This window comes from Crocuta crocuta, unplaced genomic scaffold (assembly GCF_008692635.1).
Source record: "Crocuta crocuta isolate KB4526 unplaced genomic scaffold, BGI_CrCroc_1.0 scaffold48, whole genome shotgun sequence".
In the NCBI taxonomy this organism is placed as follows: Eukaryota; Metazoa; Chordata; class Mammalia; order Carnivora; family Hyaenidae; genus Crocuta; species Crocuta crocuta.
In genome coordinates, this window is record NW_027533089.1 from 10,375,848 (window position 1) to 10,396,009 (window position 20,162).

Consider the following 20,162-nt stretch of genomic DNA (forward strand, 5'->3'; position numbering starts at 1 on the left):
GGAACTTAATATTAGTACTCATCATAGTCTAACTTGTATTGTACTTAGTTATTTAAACACCCATTCTTCCACCAATTTGGGAGATGATGAAGTCAAGGTCCACATTTCTTTAAAGAACAATTTGCCCACAGTGAGCACCTATCATATTATCTTTAGAACGGCAGCAAATGGTTTTAAGATCTGGCTTTGGGGGTGCCTGGGTGGCTCAGTCAGTTAAGAGTCTGACCTGATTTCAGCTCAGGTCATGATCTCACAGTTCATGATCTCTGCACTGACAGCACGGAGCCTGCCTAACATTCTGTCTCTTCCTCTCTGCCCCTCCCCTGTTTGTACTCTCTCGTTCTCAAAATAAATACACAATGACAAAAAAGATATGGCTTTGTCATTTCCCTATGCTCGTACTCTCTCCCAAAATAAGTAAACAACAACAAAAAAGATATGGCTTTGTCATTTCCTGACACTGTGAATTTGAATAGAGCACTTCTAATTCTCTTTTCTCTTATGTGAAATGGAGGTTAGAGTATCTGTCTTATATAAAAAATTTTAAAGGCCAAGTATGTTTTGAACTATAAAAGTCGAAAAACACCTACTAAATAATAATAATAACAACAACAATAACAGCAATAGTAGTAAATGATGTTTCTACTTCTATGAAACTGAATTATAGCTGGGCCATTGGTTTGCCTTTATGAACAGGGAGTAGCTATTCACTGACTAAAGAAACGAATGCGAAATATTAAGAAATTAAGGCACAAAGTCCTTCATTAGCATAAATGTAGATTGAGATTTATTTTTTGCTGGTAGTATTTCACCAGCTGATGGCCTACACTTATTTTCCCAGTTAGGTTTAGATGTATCTGCTATGTAACCCTGTCTGATGTATCATTTTGGGTTCAGAGAAAGAGAACCACTAGGAATTAATTATATACGTAAAGCGTTTGTTAGAGGGATTTGATCTTATGTAATCATGGGAGCTGGTTAAATGGTCTTGGTAAATGATGATGTAGTTTGAAGACCACAGGGAAGGGAGCTGAGAAGGGAAGACAGGAAAGCAAGGACATACTGACATCCAGGAACACAAGCTGTGACCCACAAGGATGGACTCATTTCAGTTCTCACTGCCTCCAATGTGGATGAAATGGGTGTCCTTCAGGAGACGCTAGTACACTTCATCATTGTGGTAAACATATCTCTGGCACGGAGGTAAGAGCAGCCAAAAAAGGACACAGGCCAAGGTGCAGCAGGTGTGGCCAGGCTGCCGTTTCATGCCAACAAGGTGAGCCAGTAAGCAAGCAACACGTGTGAGATAAAAGTGCCTGCCCCAATAGTCCTGAGGTTTAAAAAAAAAAAAAAAAAAGGCTGCTGCTTCACTTTTACCCTCCAAATCTCATGACAAATTGTCTCCTGTGGCCACTCAACTGGAAACATTCAAAGAGGGAAATTCTGGGAATAACAGTTTATCTGAGCCAAGCTGACAATGTTGCAAAACCACTGCAGTCCACCCCTGTGGGCTTGTCACCCATACACTTCTCTTTAAACAATACTTAATTCCCAAATGGAGACAATAACACAGTTATGCTTTTGTCTGACATGGTAGAAATATCCTGTATAACAAACATGATAGCTCTTCCCTGTAAGAGGATATAAAGTCCTTTTCTTTGTCTTTGGGAGATATTTATTGTTCTTCTGACTGACTCACACTCCCCTTTGGTATCCTATAACTTAAATATGGAGATATAAAATTAACTATTATTAACATGTCTTACATTAGATGGTAGAGATATGACACAGTGGAAAGAGTATACATAAACAGTGGTTTATGTAAACAAATATTCACGTAAGAAGAAGGAATTAATATTTATATCATAACTACTAAAGCACTCATTTCTGTAACTGGTAACTTGGTCATGGCTGGTATTTACCAAGTCAGTTGTTTCAGGATGAATGAAAACATGGCAAGACCAGTGAAATCATGAAGCAGACTTGCTTTGCTGTGAAGTGAGTTCATTAGTCACAAGTGATGCTGCGTGAAACACCGTGATTGTGGAAAGGCATTCTGTAAGACCACGGATAGTGGTTTTAGCAGAAACACTGGGAGCAAGGAAGGCAAATCTGTATCTAAAGCAAATGTCTACTCCACTGAGAACACAGCACTGCTGTCTCCATGATGAAGAGGTCCGATATAATCAACTTGCTGGTCCTCTTGGGAAATGTTGCCACAGAGAAGTTTCAGTGCTGTATCCAAATCCACCTTAGTGAGTAGAAATCCATGTTGTTGATTCCAATGCATAACCTCTGTCTAGTAGCACCAGGCCCTTTGTTCACGAACCAGAATAGTGGTTCTGCTTCTCTGAACCCTAACTAATGAATCTGCTACAGGGAACAAAATCTTAAGGGCAGGTTCTCAATCGGTTCTGGGTTACCTGAAATTGGTTCTCTCATCTTGCTTTTATAATAGAATTCTACATTTATATTTAAAACGTTGAAAGTACCTACACAAAATTGAATGAACTTTTTGATGACAAATACAAACAAGGGTATTCGGCTTGTACTTACTAAAGACTGAATCAACATGTTAAGACAACTTTTCTGAATCTCAGGAGGTACATTTGCAAAACTTCTCTCAGACCAAAACCTTGCAAAATGCTTTACAACCCACCTGTTAAAAAATAAAAGAATCCAAGTTAGAAAAATGAAAATATTTTGAATTATAATATTCAAACAATACTTTTATTTTCAGTGATATAAGTTGTACATATACATATGATGACTAACTCTTACCATTAATTTTGTGAACTCTATGATGGACTTAACTGTCCTCCTTTTTCTGTAAACATATATGTTAATTCTACTTTAAGTCCTATGCATAGCTTTTAACATAAATAACCATATTTCAGTTAAAATAAAATAGATGCCAAGCATCTTGAGCAATATCTAAGTCAATTAATACTTCTCAATTGTTACAACTAGTTAAACATTAAGTTGTGCAAAATGAACCCAAAAAAATAGGCCAATTCCAAATTTTCCCAGAAAATTAAGAGAATAGAACAATTATCTCTATATTAATAGCATTGACACTACTTCAAATCACTTACTTCATGCAGTCAGCAAAAAGACTGTCCACTCCAACTGAATGAGCAATAATCAGGCATTCTAATACAGACGCCAACGTTCTGGGAATAGGCTAAAATTGATAGAAAACACCACATGTATTCTTTTTCAACTCTCAGAGGCTAAAAGTATTTGGTTCATAAAGATGATGTGATTTATATACCTCAACTGCAGAAGAAATGTGCATAATTCAAAAGTCTGTTCTTTTAAAACAGAGTATCACTGACAACCTTTAGTTTTTAAATCTTGTTTATTCATTTTTGAGAGAGAGAGACAGAATGTGAATGGGGTAGGGGCAGAGAGAGAGGGAGACACAGAATCCAAAGCAGGCTCCAGGCTCTGAGCTGTCAACACAGAGCCTGACACAGGGCTCAATCCCACAAACTGTGAGACCATGACCTGAGCCAAAGTTGGACACTTAACCAACTGAGCCACCCAGGCACCCCGACAACCTTTAGTTTTCTAGAATAGCATTTGCGCTCTCTTAGCTGCCAGAATAAATACAAGTTTTATTTTAATTACATTTAGCTTATTTTTTAAAGAAAAATAGTATAACTTCTGGCATATCACACTGCAATGCAACCATATGATCTAATCTGCTTCCTAAAGTATATATATAACTCTAAGTGCATGTGCAATGGGAAGTGCTACTCTGACCTCAGACAAAATGATAGAAAGTAATTAGATAATACTTCTATAAAATCAATTTTTATATTAATTTTATATTTATATTTAATTTATATTAATTTTTTGTATTTTTAAAAGCTCATATATGGAAGTAACTAACTAAAACAAAAAAAAAAGTGGATATAAGTAGTGACAACAACTCATTGCTCTTGATGTTAAGCCTCCTTGCTACATATTGCCCATATCACTTATTTTCAGGTTTTGGATTATTCCCTAAGCATATCTATTGCCTATTAGGGTGAACAGAGTTCAACTTCTCTTTGTATACATTCATTTGTTGTAATGTGGGGTTTATATACTTAATAAAGATCATCAATCAGCCAATTTGTGCATGTGTTCTCTAAGTTTAACTTTCTGATTCCCTTGCTCTCGGAAGAGCAAAAGCTTCTTTAGAATTACATCCAGGGTAGTCTTTCTAATAAGGTCAGTGATTTGCAACTTCTAAAATTATGAACTGCTATTAATTTGAGTTTCTAATACACTTCTCCTAAAAGTACTACATCAGTGTTCAATAAATTGAAAGTAAATATTTTGCTTTGCATATTAAAAAACTGGTTATTCCTTTTGCATTAACTGGAGGTACTCTAGGCTATTCTAAAGTCAAAAATGCTCAGCTGATTAAGCATATGTCTCTTGATTTCAGCTCAGATCATGATTTAATGGTTTGTGAGTCAAGCCCCACACTGGGCTCTGTGCCAATGGTGTGGAGCCTGCTTGAGATTCTGTATCTCCATCTCTCTGCCCCTCCCCAGCTTGTGGGCTCTCTCTCTCAAAATAATAAAAAAAGAAGTAAAACAAATAAAATAAAAAACGGCTATTACTATATAGATTAGACAGCGATAATTCTACCAAGTTAAATAATTTGCTTTTCTGAACCACTTCAGACAAGAGTATCAAACTTCTGGAAAGAAACTACTGGTATAAACATAAAAACACTCAGAAGTCTTAAAAATTATAAAAGTAAACATAAGAGTTAAAAAGTCCAGGAATCTGGGGTGTCAGGGTAGCTCATTTTGTTTAGCATCCAACTCTTAATTTAGGCTCATGTCATGATCCCAGGGTTGTGCGATAAAGCCGTGTATCAGTGTGGACCCAGCTTAAGATTCTCTCTCTCCCTTTGCCCCCCTCCCTAGCTCATGCTCTCTCTTTCTAAAATAAAAATACAAAAGTAAAAAATTTAAAGATTCTCTCTCCTTCCTTTGCTCTCAAAAAAAGAAAAGAAAAGAAAAGAAAAGAAAAGAAAAGAAAAGAAAAAGGTCCAGAAATCTAATTTAGGAATAACCAGTTCTTTACAACACAAAGTCCATTAATTGATGTATAAGAATAACTTCCAGGGGTGCGTGGGTGGCTCAGTCGGTTAAGCATCCGACTTCGGCTCAGGTCATGATCTCGCGGTTCATGGGTTTGAGCCCCACATCGGGCTCTGTGCTGACAGCCAGCTCAGAGCCTGGAGCCTGTTTCGGATTCTGTATCCTCCCCTCTCTCTGACCCTCCCCTGCTCATCCTGTCTCTCTCTCTCAGAAATAAATAAAACATTAAAAAAAAAGAATAATTTCCATAAAAAATATTAAGATACAAAGTAACTTGCTGCTTAAAGCAGAGACTAATGAACTATAGTTGTGGGCCAATCTAGCCCACCACTGTTTTTGTGAATAAAGTTTTATTGCAATACTGCTATGATGTTCCTTTACATGTTGTCTATAGTTGCTTTTGTTCCACAACAGCAGAGCTAAATAGCTGTGACAGAGAAGAGCCCATAAAGCCTACACTATTTGCTGTCTGGCCTTTTACAGAAAAGGTTTACTGACCACTGGCTTAAAAGGTTACTTTAACTCTGAGAATTTCACCTATATAAAAATGCTAATTCTCAAGTATTTTGTAACAGGATGACTGACCTTTAGTCATTTTCAAAACCTGCTTGCAGAATTTGGGAAGAGATATATTTAAATCACTACCTAAGTTATGCTTTTAAAGATGTGGCAAAAAAGGGGCACCTAGGTGGCTCAGTCGGTTAAGCATTTGGCTCTTAGTTTCAGCTAAGGTCATGATCTCACGGAGTTCAAGGTCCACATCCGGCTCTGCAATGGCACTGTGGAGCCTGCTTGGAATTCTCTCTCTCTCTCTCTCTCTCTCTCTCTCTCTCTCTCTCTGCCCCTTTTCTATGCACACAGTCTCTCTCAAAAATAAATAAACCTGAAAAAAAAAAGAAGCGCTGAAAAATATATAATGTAAACCTCATTGTAATTGTATAAATGAAGTCCAAAATTTTTAATTGTGTAAAAGGTAAAATTGTGAAGTTAATGAAATGACTAATGCTTGTCAGGTGTTTCAGGGCCAGTTACCCATTATTTTATATCAAAATTTGTATTACTGTGCAATGTGTTACAATAGGCTTACCTTATGTAAGAAACTGGCAAGAAACTACACAATTGAGATCTAGAAGTTAAATTTTTTTAATGCTTATTTATTTTGAGAGAGAGAGACAGAACATAAGCAGGGAAGGGGCAGAGAGAGAGGGAGACAGAGAATCTGAAGCAGGCTCCAGGCTCTGAGCTGTTAGCACAGAGCCAGAAGTAGGACTCAAACTCACACATGGTCAGTGAGACCATGACTTGAGCCAGTCAGATGCTTAACTAACTGAGTCACCCAGGTGCCCCTGAAATCTAGAAGTTAAAATTATATTTTCAGACATATATTTGTAAAGTTATACATTATAGAAATATGTAAAGCAAAGTTTAAAGATCAAGCAATAAAAACAAAAATTATTCTCTCAAATGTGTTACCACAATAATAGATATTAAAACAAGTAAAATAAAGTAAAAAAAGTTTTCAACAAAGTACCATATTAATAATCTATTTAAAATTACATTTTATGTTGTTTTAATGTTAACAAATATGCCTTTTGTGTTTTATAAATTAAGGGAATTATTGAAAGTAAAACGTAAGAAGCTGCATATAACCTATGTATACTTATACTAAAAACGAGAGGCGATGGTCCAAAGACTGTCCATAAAAGAGATTATTTTTAAAATGATAGCTGTCTGAAAACATATATCTGTCCTTCTCTGAGTTATTTCACTCAGCATAATACCTTCCAGTTCCATCCACGTTGTTGCAAATGCCATGATTTCATTCTTTCTCATTGCCAAGTGGTATTCCATTGTATATATAAACCACATATGTTTTCACTCATATGCGGATCTTGAGAAACTTAACAGAAGACCATGGGGGATGGGAAGGGGAAAAAAAAATAGTTACAAACAGAGAGGGAAGGGGGCAAAACACAAGAGACTCTTAAATACAGAGAACAAACTGAGGGTGGATGCGGTTGGGGGGAGAGGGAAAATGGGTGATGCGCATTGCGGAGGGCACTTGGGATGAGTAGTAGGTGTTGTATGTAAATCAATTTGACAATAAATCATATTTAAAAAATAAAATAATAAATAATAAAAAGAAAAATAAATAAATTAAAAAACTGTTAAATGTAATTGATGTCTTGAGGAGTCTCAGTTCAGAGGAGATACTAACATAAAACTGTTTTCCCAGATAGTGCTGCCAACTATGCTGTGTCAATTTCTCCTTCTTTCCATCCCTTCATGACATTATAGGTAAATTCCAGTATTTTCTTTTATTTTTCTGGTATTGAAATCAGCACAGTACTGTTTAAACACCTATCTTACATCTAGCCTTAACATCTTCCTCTCCCCCATCACTGGTTACAGTTATAGTTGCGGAGATATGGAATCGGGAGTAGAGCATGGTCTGGTCTCTTCCTGCTCCTCCATTTTCTTGGTCTAACTTCAGTGGCAGAGGGCTATGGATGGCAATATAAATAACCAGACACAGCATGGAAGTAGGTTGATGTCACTGAGTTTGCTCTAATTAAGATGTTGATGGCCTTTGCTGATGAGTCTTTTAGGAGCAGACTACATGTCACCCTAGCGTTTCAGTGGATAAAGATTCATGATGCACAGTGCTAGCATCATTTGGCCCTGTACCAGCAACCTCTAATCTTCATAGAACCACTAAGGTCCTCTTCCCTCCCTGCGTACCAGGTGTAACTGGGGTGTGGAGTGGACTCCCTATACTTTTTTCTTTTCTTTTCTTTTTTTTTTAAAGATTTTATTTTTAAGTAATCTCTACACCCAATGTGGGGCTTGAATTCACAACACCAAGATCAGTAGTCGCACAGTCTACCAACTGAGCCCACCAGGTGCACCCTTACTCTTTTCTATACATGACAAAAGCTATTGTCCTTAGTCACCAAACTAGTACTGGCTTCTCCCTTTAAAAATCTCCACATTTAAGGGTACTCTCACTGGTTTCTGAGGCATATTCCCAGGCTCTCCCAAGAAATCTCTTACATTTTCTTTTACTCTTTAATGGAAGCTCCAGAGTGGGCTGGTTTCATAGATGTGGCATATGAGGATAAGACATATCTCCTCATTTACAGATACCTTCTATCTTTATTTTTTATCAGGTATGCTTGGATCTCTTTCCTAACTTTCACTTGGCTGGGAAGATGAGGGAAGCAGACGAAAGAGAAGAAAATTCTTTCATCAGAATTCTTCACTTTCTACAAAGTTGAGGATACCACAGACTGCCCTCCTTCTTCTAGTTTCCTTACTTCTAGAGGCTGAAATAAATGATTGATTAAACATAGCTGAGAAGTTTGACATTTCTCATTAAACCCTGGGTGGCAGTGGTGGTGGTGCTATATGCAATTGTTCATGGCTCTCTTAGTACATGGGGTGCTTCTTCAGTTACAACTTATATAGAGGTAGGGAAGTCCTACCCAACACAAAAACATAAAATTTAAGTGTTATTTAAATTATTAAAATTACCTAATTAAAATCCCTACAATGCATACTATTGCCTCAGGTACCCAATAAGAAGGGAATATTGATGTAAAACAATTATTTTAAGATTTGTTTTTTTGTTGATTATAAAAGTAATACATGACCACTGTAGAGAATCTGGAAAATGAAAAATAAGTAAATAAAAAATAACCTATAGTCACAGAGTAAATTAAAACAATGGAGAATCTAAGAATAATGTATAAAATGGCATTTGTAAAAATGTCTAGTAGTAGATCTTTCTTTAGACAATAAACTTACGTTTATATAAACTAAACTTAAAAGTTAGTGTTTATACTCCACCTGCTGAGAAAAGAAATATATTCCATCCCAAGTAGATGCTATAAAGAAGCGTGACAGGAAGGAAGAGTGTACTTTCAGGGAAAAGAACCAATGAAACATTTGTGATAAATGTACTTTTTTTCTTTACACTTATTTATTTTGAGAAAGAGAGAGTGAGAACGCATGCACGCAAGCAGGGGAGGACAGGGAGCCAGGGAGAGAGAGAATCCCAGGCAGGCTCCACAACGTCAGTGCAGAGCCCAATGTAGGGCTTGATCTCACACACTGAGATCATGATCTGAACCAAGATTAAGAGTTGGACGCTTAATTGACTGAGACACCCAGATGACACTCTGATAAATGTGTTTTGTTAATGGAGAAGGTAACTATGGTTGCTGACTTCATTTCTCTTAGCTCTAAACCCTGACTCAGTCCCAGATGCACACCCCACTTTTGAATTATAAAGGATACGCCTATATCCTTTCAATAAACTCCATGTCTATTTTATTTTACTTAAATGATTGGAATTAATTTGTTTTTTTTGCAAGCATATCATATGAGAGTTCCTGTTAATTAAATTGACAGTATTCTTAAGATTCAAAGCACTATTCACTATCAGAGTTAAAAATCTAGTAGGTAATAATGGGTGACTTTAAGTGCTGGGTAAAAGATTTCTGAGACTCAATAATTACCTTCTGAAAGAAATTACAGTAATCTCTTCTTAAAATATAGATTGCTACTTCTTTTAATCCTTCTAGTCCATACATATCAGCCATATTGAGTATCTGACTAAAATAAAAATAGATAGACTGTTAATTCTCCAATTGAAAAACCAAGGACTAATACACAGTAATGTACTAATAATTATAGCCTGTTTAAAAAAATAATAACCTGAATTATTTTAACTCTTTCTGTTCTCCATACTAGATATCCTTTATGGATAACAAAAAGGACACAGGTCAAAGGTTGAAAGCACTGTCACATGACTTGGCTAGTGGAGAATAACATGAAGTAAATTTGGAGATGTTTAAATTACCCTCATATTCTGAGTCACATATTTAGCAAAGTCCAGGAATCTGCTTCAAAGGCTGTAAAAGTTATAAAACTCTTTGCAACAAATCTGTATAATAAAAACTTGGGAGCAGTGCAATTTTGATGCTTATCATATTGAAAATACTTACAAATGAATCTAAGATTGAAAACAGTATCCAATGCCTCAGTAAATTTCCATTGCTTCTTTCATTTGGCAAGAATTTCCAAGCACCACACTTACATTAGGTACTTAGAAAACCTGCAAGCCTTGAGAGCATGATACAATTTCCTATAGGTTTCCAGGGGAAGAAGCTTCAGTACTTAATCCCTCTGACTCATGACACTTTCCCCCCCAAATCACACTTATTCAGTTAGTAATTTAAAAAACCAATGACTATTTAAATTAAAAAGCAGCCTTCATTTGTTTGGTATTAAAACAGCAATAAAAGAAGACATCCAAAAATTAGAAGAGCAAGGTAGATTTTATTCTCTACTATGATTTCAGCGCTTAGATGGCATTTCACTAAAGAGCACTTAAGAACCATTGTTATTCTTTAGGATGTCTATATTCCTAAAGTAATTTTAAGGTTTTTCTTTTTCCTTTTCTTTTGCTGTTTAAAAGAGTAATTCTAAAATTTGAAAATAAAGTAGTAAAATAAGTGTTCAAAATTTGATAAAGATTCAATTTTACTTTATAAAAACTTGTCTTTTATTTTCGAAAACCGATATAAGGTCTTTCTAACAAAATTTGAGTCAAATGAAGACTTTTCTTAATTTTATTACTGTGAGTTGCTAGATCATCTTTTCTTCTAAGTAAGACAACTTACTGTTTTTAGATATTCCCTAAATACACATGATATAGCAAAATAATGAAACTGAAACTTCTACTTCCTTGACACTTTGAAACAAAGCTCAGTAAAGAAAAAACAAAACAAAACAAAAAAAGCCCCCAAAGCTCAATAAAGCAGACACCACAAAGCATCAATACTTTTATATTTAAAATGATTAAAAAATAATACATACCCAACATTAGCTTTGTCTGGAAAGTCCAAAGTTCCTCCATATATAAAATACATCATAACATTCATTTCTACATGGTTTATACTGAAATATAAAAGAAAATCAAATTCAAATCCAGAAATAATTAAGGTGTAACTTATATCAATGATACATTCTATTGTCTCATAAAATTTTAGCTAAAATAAAGTTTTAATCTCACTTTTATCTGAAGAATATATTCTTCAAGTAACATCCATACAGTTATTCCATTAATTTAAAATGAAGCAGCTATAGATTTTTATGTTATAAAATATTATTAGTATGTTATTCAAATCACTAATTATTTGTTAAGCATCTTCTATAATGAACTTTTAGAGTCAGAAGGGATCTGAGAGGTCACAGTCCAACCTCTGGCCTATTAGGAAATTCTCTCCTCAGCATCACTGACAAATGGCCTCTGGTCTTCTTAAAGCCTCTGATGAACAACTCTGTTCACTAAAAAGATCTTGTTATGCTGCACAGATTTCTTAATTTGTAATACCTATACAGCATCTCTAGCTTGACCAACATCCTCATTACACAGATGAAAAGATGCAACCTAAAGTAGTAGTCTGGAGTGGTAACTTCTATGTCCTACTGACTACTGGATCCCAAACTGAGTTCATGGGCTCCTTCCTCTTCCCCACCTCTCCTAGTACCCCAGATTCAGTCTTTTTTCTGCTGTTCCTATTTTGTTCATAGCACTGTTATAGGGCTTCTTGCATCTGGTTCATGGACAACAACCACTGGTCAATGGTCCAGAGGAACCCAAGATGAGAGATAATGTGATTTCTTTTTTTCCTTTCTTCTCTGCTGAATGAGTTTGAAGCTAGATTGGAAGAAGTACCTCTGCTATCCAATTTCAGACTTTCTTTCAAGTGGGTTGTCAAAGAAGAGACACAGTAAGCAAGTCAACTTTGGCTCTTACCTTAACACACATTTTTCTGCTTTAAGAGTTTTTATCAATAATAAAGAAAATGTTTTCTTCAACTATTGACTCTTTCATATTATTCTGAACAGGAAGAAGTACATAATTTATTACCTCTCCAAAAACCTCTCAGTATCTAGATTATCATCTAGATACCTAAATTAGAGCATGAGCTTCATCTTAATCCTCTATGCAGTGGAATCAGGGTGGGAACAGTGCTGATAAGACTCCCATCGTTTGTTAAGCATAGTATCTAATATCTGCTAAAAGTAAGAAAAAAGGAAAGAAAAGAAAAGAAATGGAGTTCCACAGAGCAGGACTCAGAAAGGTGCTTGATTCTTTTTTTTTTTTACGTTTAATTTATTTCTAGGAGAGAGAGAGACAGCGTGAGCAGGGGAGGGTCAGAGAGAGAGGGAGTCACAGACTGAAACAGGCTCCAGGCTCTGAGCTGGCAGTCAGCACAGAGCCCAACGCGGGGCTCGAACCCATGAACCGCGAGATCATGACCTAAGTGAAAGTCGGACGTTTAACCGACTAAGCCACCCAGGCGCCCCGAAAGGTGCTTCATTCTATGGTCTTATACAACATATGCTCAAGACATATTTGAAGAATGTTTAATGAATGGCTTACTAGGGCACTTATAGCATTGCCCTAAACCCTTCTGAGGAATACTGAGTTGAAAATATAGAAGTATTTTTAAATTCATTTAATACATATTTACTGGCTCCCTACTATGGCTAAGTACTGATGTCTGGTGATTCAAAAACTCCACATCTTTAATACTTAGGAAAAAAAGTCAAATCCATATATACTATGGATATGGTAAGATTTGATCTCAGAATAATCATGTCATATTATCTACAGTCTGCTAATCTAAAACACTAGCATAATTACTAGGTATACTAGTCCATCCACTTTCTGTCAAAATTTCAAGAGCCATTCTTATTACTGTTAATGAGGATTCGTCATTTGTGGTTAAATAATAGTTTCTTTCCAGACCTGACTTTTTAAGCAAAAGATAATAATGAATAAATAAAAACAATAGTTTTATTAAACTAAATAGCAACATCCAGACATTTGGGCCTATATATCAATATATAATTATAAAAGCAGCAAGAAAGCATTTTCCCTCCGTTTTACGGATGTTTTCTTAAACTGCATTCTCATTACAGTGTTGTAACTCATTTGTATTTTGTATTTATAAAAACATGATCAAATGACCTAGAAAAACAACAAATCATCATTTTGATAGACCACAGTTTAAATGGAAAGATTGAAACCACTATCTCTCTTTAAATGTTATCAGAATAAAAGCTTTTAGAAGATGAAAACATTACATATATTCAGTGAAGAAAGCCCTATGAGAGGACAGAGCTCGAAGATCAGAGAATAAACATACACCTAGTCTACTAAAATCTCTGTGCTTTATGTGTGCTTCCTAAAGTTTTAGGGTCTTGTGTACATGGACTAAGGTAACATAGGAACTCATTCATTCATTCGTTCATTCACATTCAATTGTTTACTGAATAATAGGCTCTATTCTAGACCTTAAGGATACAAGAAGCTTTCATTCCAGAGGGAGGACAGGGACAGTAAATATGTAAACAAATATATATAAAGAACATACTTTTAACAGTAAAAAGTGCCATGAAAACAACACAACACATAATATTAAAGAGGGTAAATGGACAGGTGGGTTGTACTTTAGGTGGGATAGTCTGGAAAAACCCAGGGGCCAGATCATAGAGGGTCTTACAGGTTTGTGGTAAAGAGTTCGTTTAATTCTCACTGCGATGAGAAGGCACAGAGCAATTTTAGTCAGAAGAGATATACATATATCTAATTTACATTTCAAAAGATCATTCTGAAAATTTAGTGTAATCCCAGGAATCTCTCAAGGGAGATGAGAAAATCCAGATTTATGTTCCAAAGCCCCAAGCTACCAATGTAAGACTTCTATTTATATAAAAATGGAAATATGTGCAGTTATAGAAATACTGGCTGTGGTTCAATTTCCAGTATAGGATGTGGAAAATTTTCCCCTTTGTCCACGAAAACTGGAGAACTTCCACCTTTCAACACTGGGGCACAGGTAGAGCTAAGATTACAGGACTCTACTATTCCTACCTCAATTTACTGAAGGCTGTCCCTCTTGAAAAATATCATGTGCATTATAGGTCTATGAGTTACCAACTCATTAAAAACTGTAATTCTTTTCTGTGAGAACAGACAGGATTTTCATTCTAATCTACTGCAGAAAACATCCTGCAGACATCCAACAGTGGCACAGTTCCAAAAAAGGCTGCTGATCAAGCAAAAGCAGGCATTGCTGTCCTGGTATTAGTAATGGCCCTTACTTGAACCCATTTCTCTCTAGAAAATGAGAACAATCTAATCAAGGGAAAAAAGAAAAGACAAATATTAATAAGTACTATATATTACATACCAAGTACTATATCTCATTTAATCCTTTCAACCACTTCAGGAAACTCTGGGAAGGTAAACAATGTCCCTAAAGTCATGTAACAAGTTAGGACTAGACACTGGACTGCCTATACTGACACCAAAGTCCGTGGTCTTTATACTATACATTACCCATGCAAACACCTACCAAAGTACACAACACAAGCTCATGTGAAAAAAGAATTTGTTTTGTAGATTACTTTATTATAATATAAAATTTTTTTAAAGGTGAGGTTTTATAAAAGTGGAGTTCCTAAATCCCTTTTAGCCTCAAAATTCTTAAATTCCCTTTAGCCTTCCTATGGCTTTATATCCTACGATACTAACATCATTTTAGGTAGTAATTTGACACAGTCAATTTGATACGTGGTACAAGAGGGAAAAGCAAAATGTATTGTGTGATGATAATAAAGGATATGGATAAAACCCAGTATTTGTCAGGAGAAACTTTCTTCCTTCATTTTAGTATTAGAAAAACTTGCTTTACCAAACAAGATAAAACAGTTGAGCCAAAAAGAAATGTATCCTTATTTCCAATGTGAGATTTCCAGCAGTAAGTCACCGCTGCTGATCTAGTAGCTATAGGAAAAGTGAACCAGTGAGGAAAAGAGCCTTGCTTATCACAATCGAAGTGATAGGAAAATACTGTAAGGGGAGTGAGCCTCATCACTGCTGTCACTACTACAACATACTTTTTATTTTAATGACATTTTCTTTAGTATAGCTGACACACATGTTACTTAAGTTTCAAGAATACAACACAGTGATTCAACAACTATATATGTTACACTATGCTCACGTCAAGTGTAGCTACCATGTGTCATCATGCAACACTATTATAATACCATTGGCTATATTCCCTATGCTGTACCTTTTATTCCTGTCACTTATTCTTTCTATAACTGGAAGCCTGTATCTCCTACTCCCCTTCACTCATTTTGCCCACTCCCACCCCCTCCACCTCTGTCAGTCATCAGTTCTCTGTATTTATGGGTCTGTTTCTGCCTTTTGTTTGTTTATTCATTTGTTTTGCTTTTTAGATTCCACATATAAGTGAAATCATATGATATCTGTCTCTGATGACCATTCACCAACTTTAGTAGCTTGCACAAGGGAAAGCCAAATTAAACTCTGAAACAAGTTTGGCTACTTCTATTTGGCTTTCCCTTGAGCAAGCTACTAAAGTTGGTCAGTGGTAGTCAGGCCATATTATAACGGGAGATATTCATCTATCCCATCCATCATAATCAAGTATAGAAAATTACAGATAAGAGAGTAGAGACCAGTAATTGATGCTACTACTTTCTTCTTATCTACTAACCTCTTAATAAATAAACTTCATCTTTAAAAGCCTATATGTTTTGAATGTTTAATCTGATCTCTCATGAGGGCTGATTAAGGACTGCCTTTATTCCTATACCTAAACTCAGAGGTCATCTTAAACAATATAAAAGAGATAAAAGCAGAGCAGTTCTGGTTGAAGGGGCAGCCCTTCCCATATAGTTTTCCCCTCAGATCCCAATCCCCTGCCATGTGTTTCCTAACATATTACCAAGAACTTTAGGGTCCTATGGAATAAAACTTGAAAATCAAGGATTTAAACAGTGGAGAAGAGCACGCATTAGCTCAAGAATACATACCAATGGGAAACTTGGTATGTATCACTCAAATTCTTTAGTGACTGTGGTGGAATGGACACTGAATTACTTATCAAAAACCATGTTATTTATATTCAGCATAAGCACTTATTTACCAGGTGACTCCAGAAAGACATTTAACTTAACTGATCTTGTTTTTACTCATCTGCTATATACGAATTCACCTGCTCTCTCAAAGACTGATTCTAAAAATCAAAGGGCATAGTAAATGTGGAAGAAGCCCAGAAAAAACATGTCCCTCCTGAGGACAAATCTACTTGGGAAAGGAAGAAAGAGCTACATAATAGATATCAGATAGTAAAAACTGTCACTAAACCTACAAAGAACTAAGATTTCTTCTAAGAAAAAATGAGACATGTGCTTTCTGCAAATTACTTTCCCCTGCTGCAGAATGAGATCTCATAATCACTCTTCTTTTGACTTTTTCACAGAATCATGGGATTTTTTGTGAATGTCTAAAGTTGCACTTTGATTCAAACTAGTGTTATCTCTCCATTTAAATTTTTTTTTAATTCATTTCTAAGGAGAGTGGATTGATAGCTTTTTAAAATGATGTCTAAAATATCTAAAAGTTTCCAAAATTACACCAATGTAATTATCCCTAGGATTGGCACACTTAGAAAGACCCTACTAGCCTCTACTAGCACTATTTATTCAGCAGACATTTTAAATTCATCATAAAGGAAAATATCTTATCAGTAGGATACATACACCTTTCAGATTGTTTTTCAATAGTGATAACAGAATTTCAAGAATTTCACCAACTGCTCCATCTATACATCCCTTTTATACAGGATAATGAACTCTTCAGCTTGGCATATAAAACCTTCCATAATCAGAAACTACCTGGTTGTCAGAGGCAGGGGGAAGGAGGATGGGTAAAATGGGTGAAGGTGGTCAAAAGGTACAAATTTCTAGTTATGAGATAAATAAATGCTAGGGATATAATTTACAGCATGGTGACTACAGTTAACAATACTATATTGTATATATGAAAGTTGCTAAGAAAGTAGATCTTAATATTCCTCATCACAAGAAAAATATAACTATATGAGGTGATAGATATCAACTACATTTATTGAGGTAATCATTTTGTAATATATACATACATCAAATCATGTTGTACAACTAAAACTAACACAGTATTTTTTATAAATTATATCTCAATTAAAATTTCTAAAAAAAAAGTTAAAAGAGCAGTTCAGATGAAAAATAGGGAAACAGGGTTACTTAGATGTAAACATTATTTTTTTAATATCACCAAAGCAATTCATGTTATGTTTTAATGCTGTATTAGTGAGAGACAGGAAAAACAGAAGAAAACAAATCTGCCATGTATAAGTATTTTATGCATGTGGAAGACAAATTAGAGAAGACCTTTATTTTAGTAGCAATAGTAAGTAAAACGGTGGTGATTACATGTGAGTTTACATCCTCCATTATTTTCTTTATTACTATTTCATTAGTGTTTTTTATCAGTTTAAAAAACACACTGGAATAAAGGAATTCATAAAATTTCATATCATTGAAGTCACTAACGGTGACAGCTACTAAAGCTACATCCAAAAGATAGGCTGCAAAATACACTGTGATATATGTATTGAAACTGTGGTAGTATGAACAAAACATAATCTTCAAAAGGCCCTAGATGAAGAAAATGGGGGTAGAACCTTTTGCATGTGTTTCATTTGTATTAAATGAATAAAATATGAAAAAAAAATCCCACATTATATATTCTTACAAGTCATGTTTCAAAATTCCACTTCTTACAGAGTGAAAAATTACAAAATGATAGGCATTTGGAGATCTGTTCTAGTTAGTAAGAGAACCAGATGATTATAACCAAGAAGATCCAAGATTATAGGTTAGGGTGACAAATAAATGGTTAAGAATTTATCAATAATTTCCACTATCACTATTTCATACCCAAGATTCTGGCCAAGATGCAGAGGTGAGAGGTTCCCTCAGAACTTCCAGGCAATTTTCCTACCCAGAAAACCCTCTCCCATACTGTATACTACAGACTCTCACAGTGATTATCTGTGATCAAGGGTCCTGTTTGGGGTGCCTGGGTGGTTTAGTCAGTTAAGCGTCTGACCTCGGCTCAGGTCATAATCTCGCAGTTTATGGGTTAGAGCCCCGCATCGGGCTCGGTGCTGACAGCTCAGAGCCTGAAGTCTGCTTTGGATTCTATGTCTCCCTCTTTCTTTGCCCCTCCCCTACGCACTCTCTCTCTCTCTCTTTCAAAAATGAATAAACATTAAAAAAAGAAAGGGTCCTTTTTATCATTTAAGGTACTAGTTTATCTCTTAATAACTACCTTAGCAGTTTATAAAAACTGCCACCAATTGTGTAGATTCACTACTGCCTCTGACAGATCAACAAAATCCACACCTATCCAAATTATTCTTCAAACAAAAAAAAGAAACTATCTTTTACATATTAAATATTTGTGTTTCCCTACCCACCAAATTCATATACTGAGCCCTAACTCCACAATGTGGCTATATTTGGAGACAGGGGTTATAAGGAATTAAGGTTAAATTAGATAATAAGGTGGAGCCCTGCCCTGAGGTGCTAAAATAGAAGAATCACCAGAGAGCTCTCTCTCTCTCTCCCTCTACCTTCTTTTCACCTCCCCTTGCCCTCATGCACTAAGGGAAGGCCATTAAGCACACACACAGAACAAGCTGTCTGCAACCCAAGGTAAGAGCTCTCACAAACCTTGCTGGTACTCTGATCTTGCCATATTGTGAGAAAATAAATTTCTGTTGTTTAAGCCACTCAGTAGTGATATTTTGTTATAGCAGCCTGGGAAGACTAACATGCTATCTCTGTTACTAAATGTTCCCTACTATCTTTCATTTTCAGAAGATGTACTTCACTGAATTCCATAACATGAGAAACATTTCATTGACTATATGGAGAAATCAGATTCATAAAAGTGTTTTGTATTAAGTATTATTTGCAGTTGAGCTGCCTTGTAAAAATTATGCTTACCCTTGAAGAGTAATAAACTTTTGGGAGCTTTCAGCCCAACAGCCACTGAGCATTGCCGCAAAATAACTGGATCTGGCACTTAAAATGGCTCTAAAGGAAAAGGGAGAAAAACACAGGTAAACATTTACGTATTATGCAAGATGTAATTTTCTTAAGAAATTCTTCATCTTTACCTCTTAAAACATGACAACAAGCTATGTGTCTTGTTTGTATTCACTGGAAGAATTATAACAATAATAAAAATTACAAACCTATATTTATACCTAAATATTTTGATTACTTAATTAGAGCATTAATACCAATGTCCTTTTTATCTTTTTTTATTTTTCCTCTTCAAAGCTCTTTATAACAATTAAAACTATTTCCATGAATAAGATAGTAATAAATAATTTACAAATGGAGAAATAAAGATGTTATTTAACATTTTGAGGGAATATCAATAAAAAGGCACTAGAACCATAAAGGTCCTGAGTTCAAGTTCAGACCCACCCAATTATGCTAAAGAATAGCTATTATCTTAAGTATGAGAAATGACAGGGAAGATATTTTTTTCTGAATTTCCACTCTATCTTTTCATAGAAAATGGCAATGTATTATTCATTCTTTAATTCGACAAGTATCTATTCACTTCTATTTTCTGCTAGGCAGTATACTAAGTGCTAGGAATACAACAATAGATGAGATACAGAGAACAATGTTATATTCTAATGGAGAATGAGATGGAAGGGTGGAGGGGAACAAGAAGAAAAATATACTTCTGGCAATGGCTTACTAGGTTGTCTCAGACCAACAATCCTGAAAATAGCTAAGAAAAAAGGGAGATACATATAGATATAGACATTTACATAGATACAGATTTTGTTTAAGAAAGCAAGAATGATTTGAAGGCATCAGAAGGATACCACGGTCACAGATTTTGAGATAAGTTATAAAAAAGAAGACAAAAGAGGTGACCCAAGTATTTTAGGTAACTTTCCATTAAGGCAATTGCCAAATCTGAAAGAAAAAAAAATGTTTAAGAGGTAAGAAGGTGAGTACATCTTCTGGCAATCTTTATAAGCTTGGAGGCATACAAGTGGAAATTCAGGTCAATCAAAGAGGGGAGGC

General features: G+C 35.3%; 1 protein-coding gene across 1 annotated transcript in view; it reads right to left on the minus strand.

Annotated features, from left to right (window-relative positions):
* The window catches only part of BTBD8 (BTB domain containing 8), a 106,355-nt gene that overhangs the window by 24,113 nt on the left and 62,080 nt on the right, over nt 1-20,162 (minus strand). Inside the window, exons 5-9 of the mRNA XM_077746121.1 lie at nt 19,056-19,145; nt 10,992-11,072; nt 9,629-9,725; nt 3,096-3,184; nt 2,557-2,659 (exon numbers count right to left, since the gene is read on the minus strand). Of these exons, the coding sequence (XP_077602247.1) occupies nt 2,557-2,659; nt 3,096-3,184; nt 9,629-9,725; nt 10,992-11,072; nt 19,056-19,145 (460 nt within the window). The remainder of the gene's footprint in view (nt 1-2,556; nt 2,660-3,095; nt 3,185-9,628; nt 9,726-10,991; nt 11,073-19,055; nt 19,146-20,162) is intronic.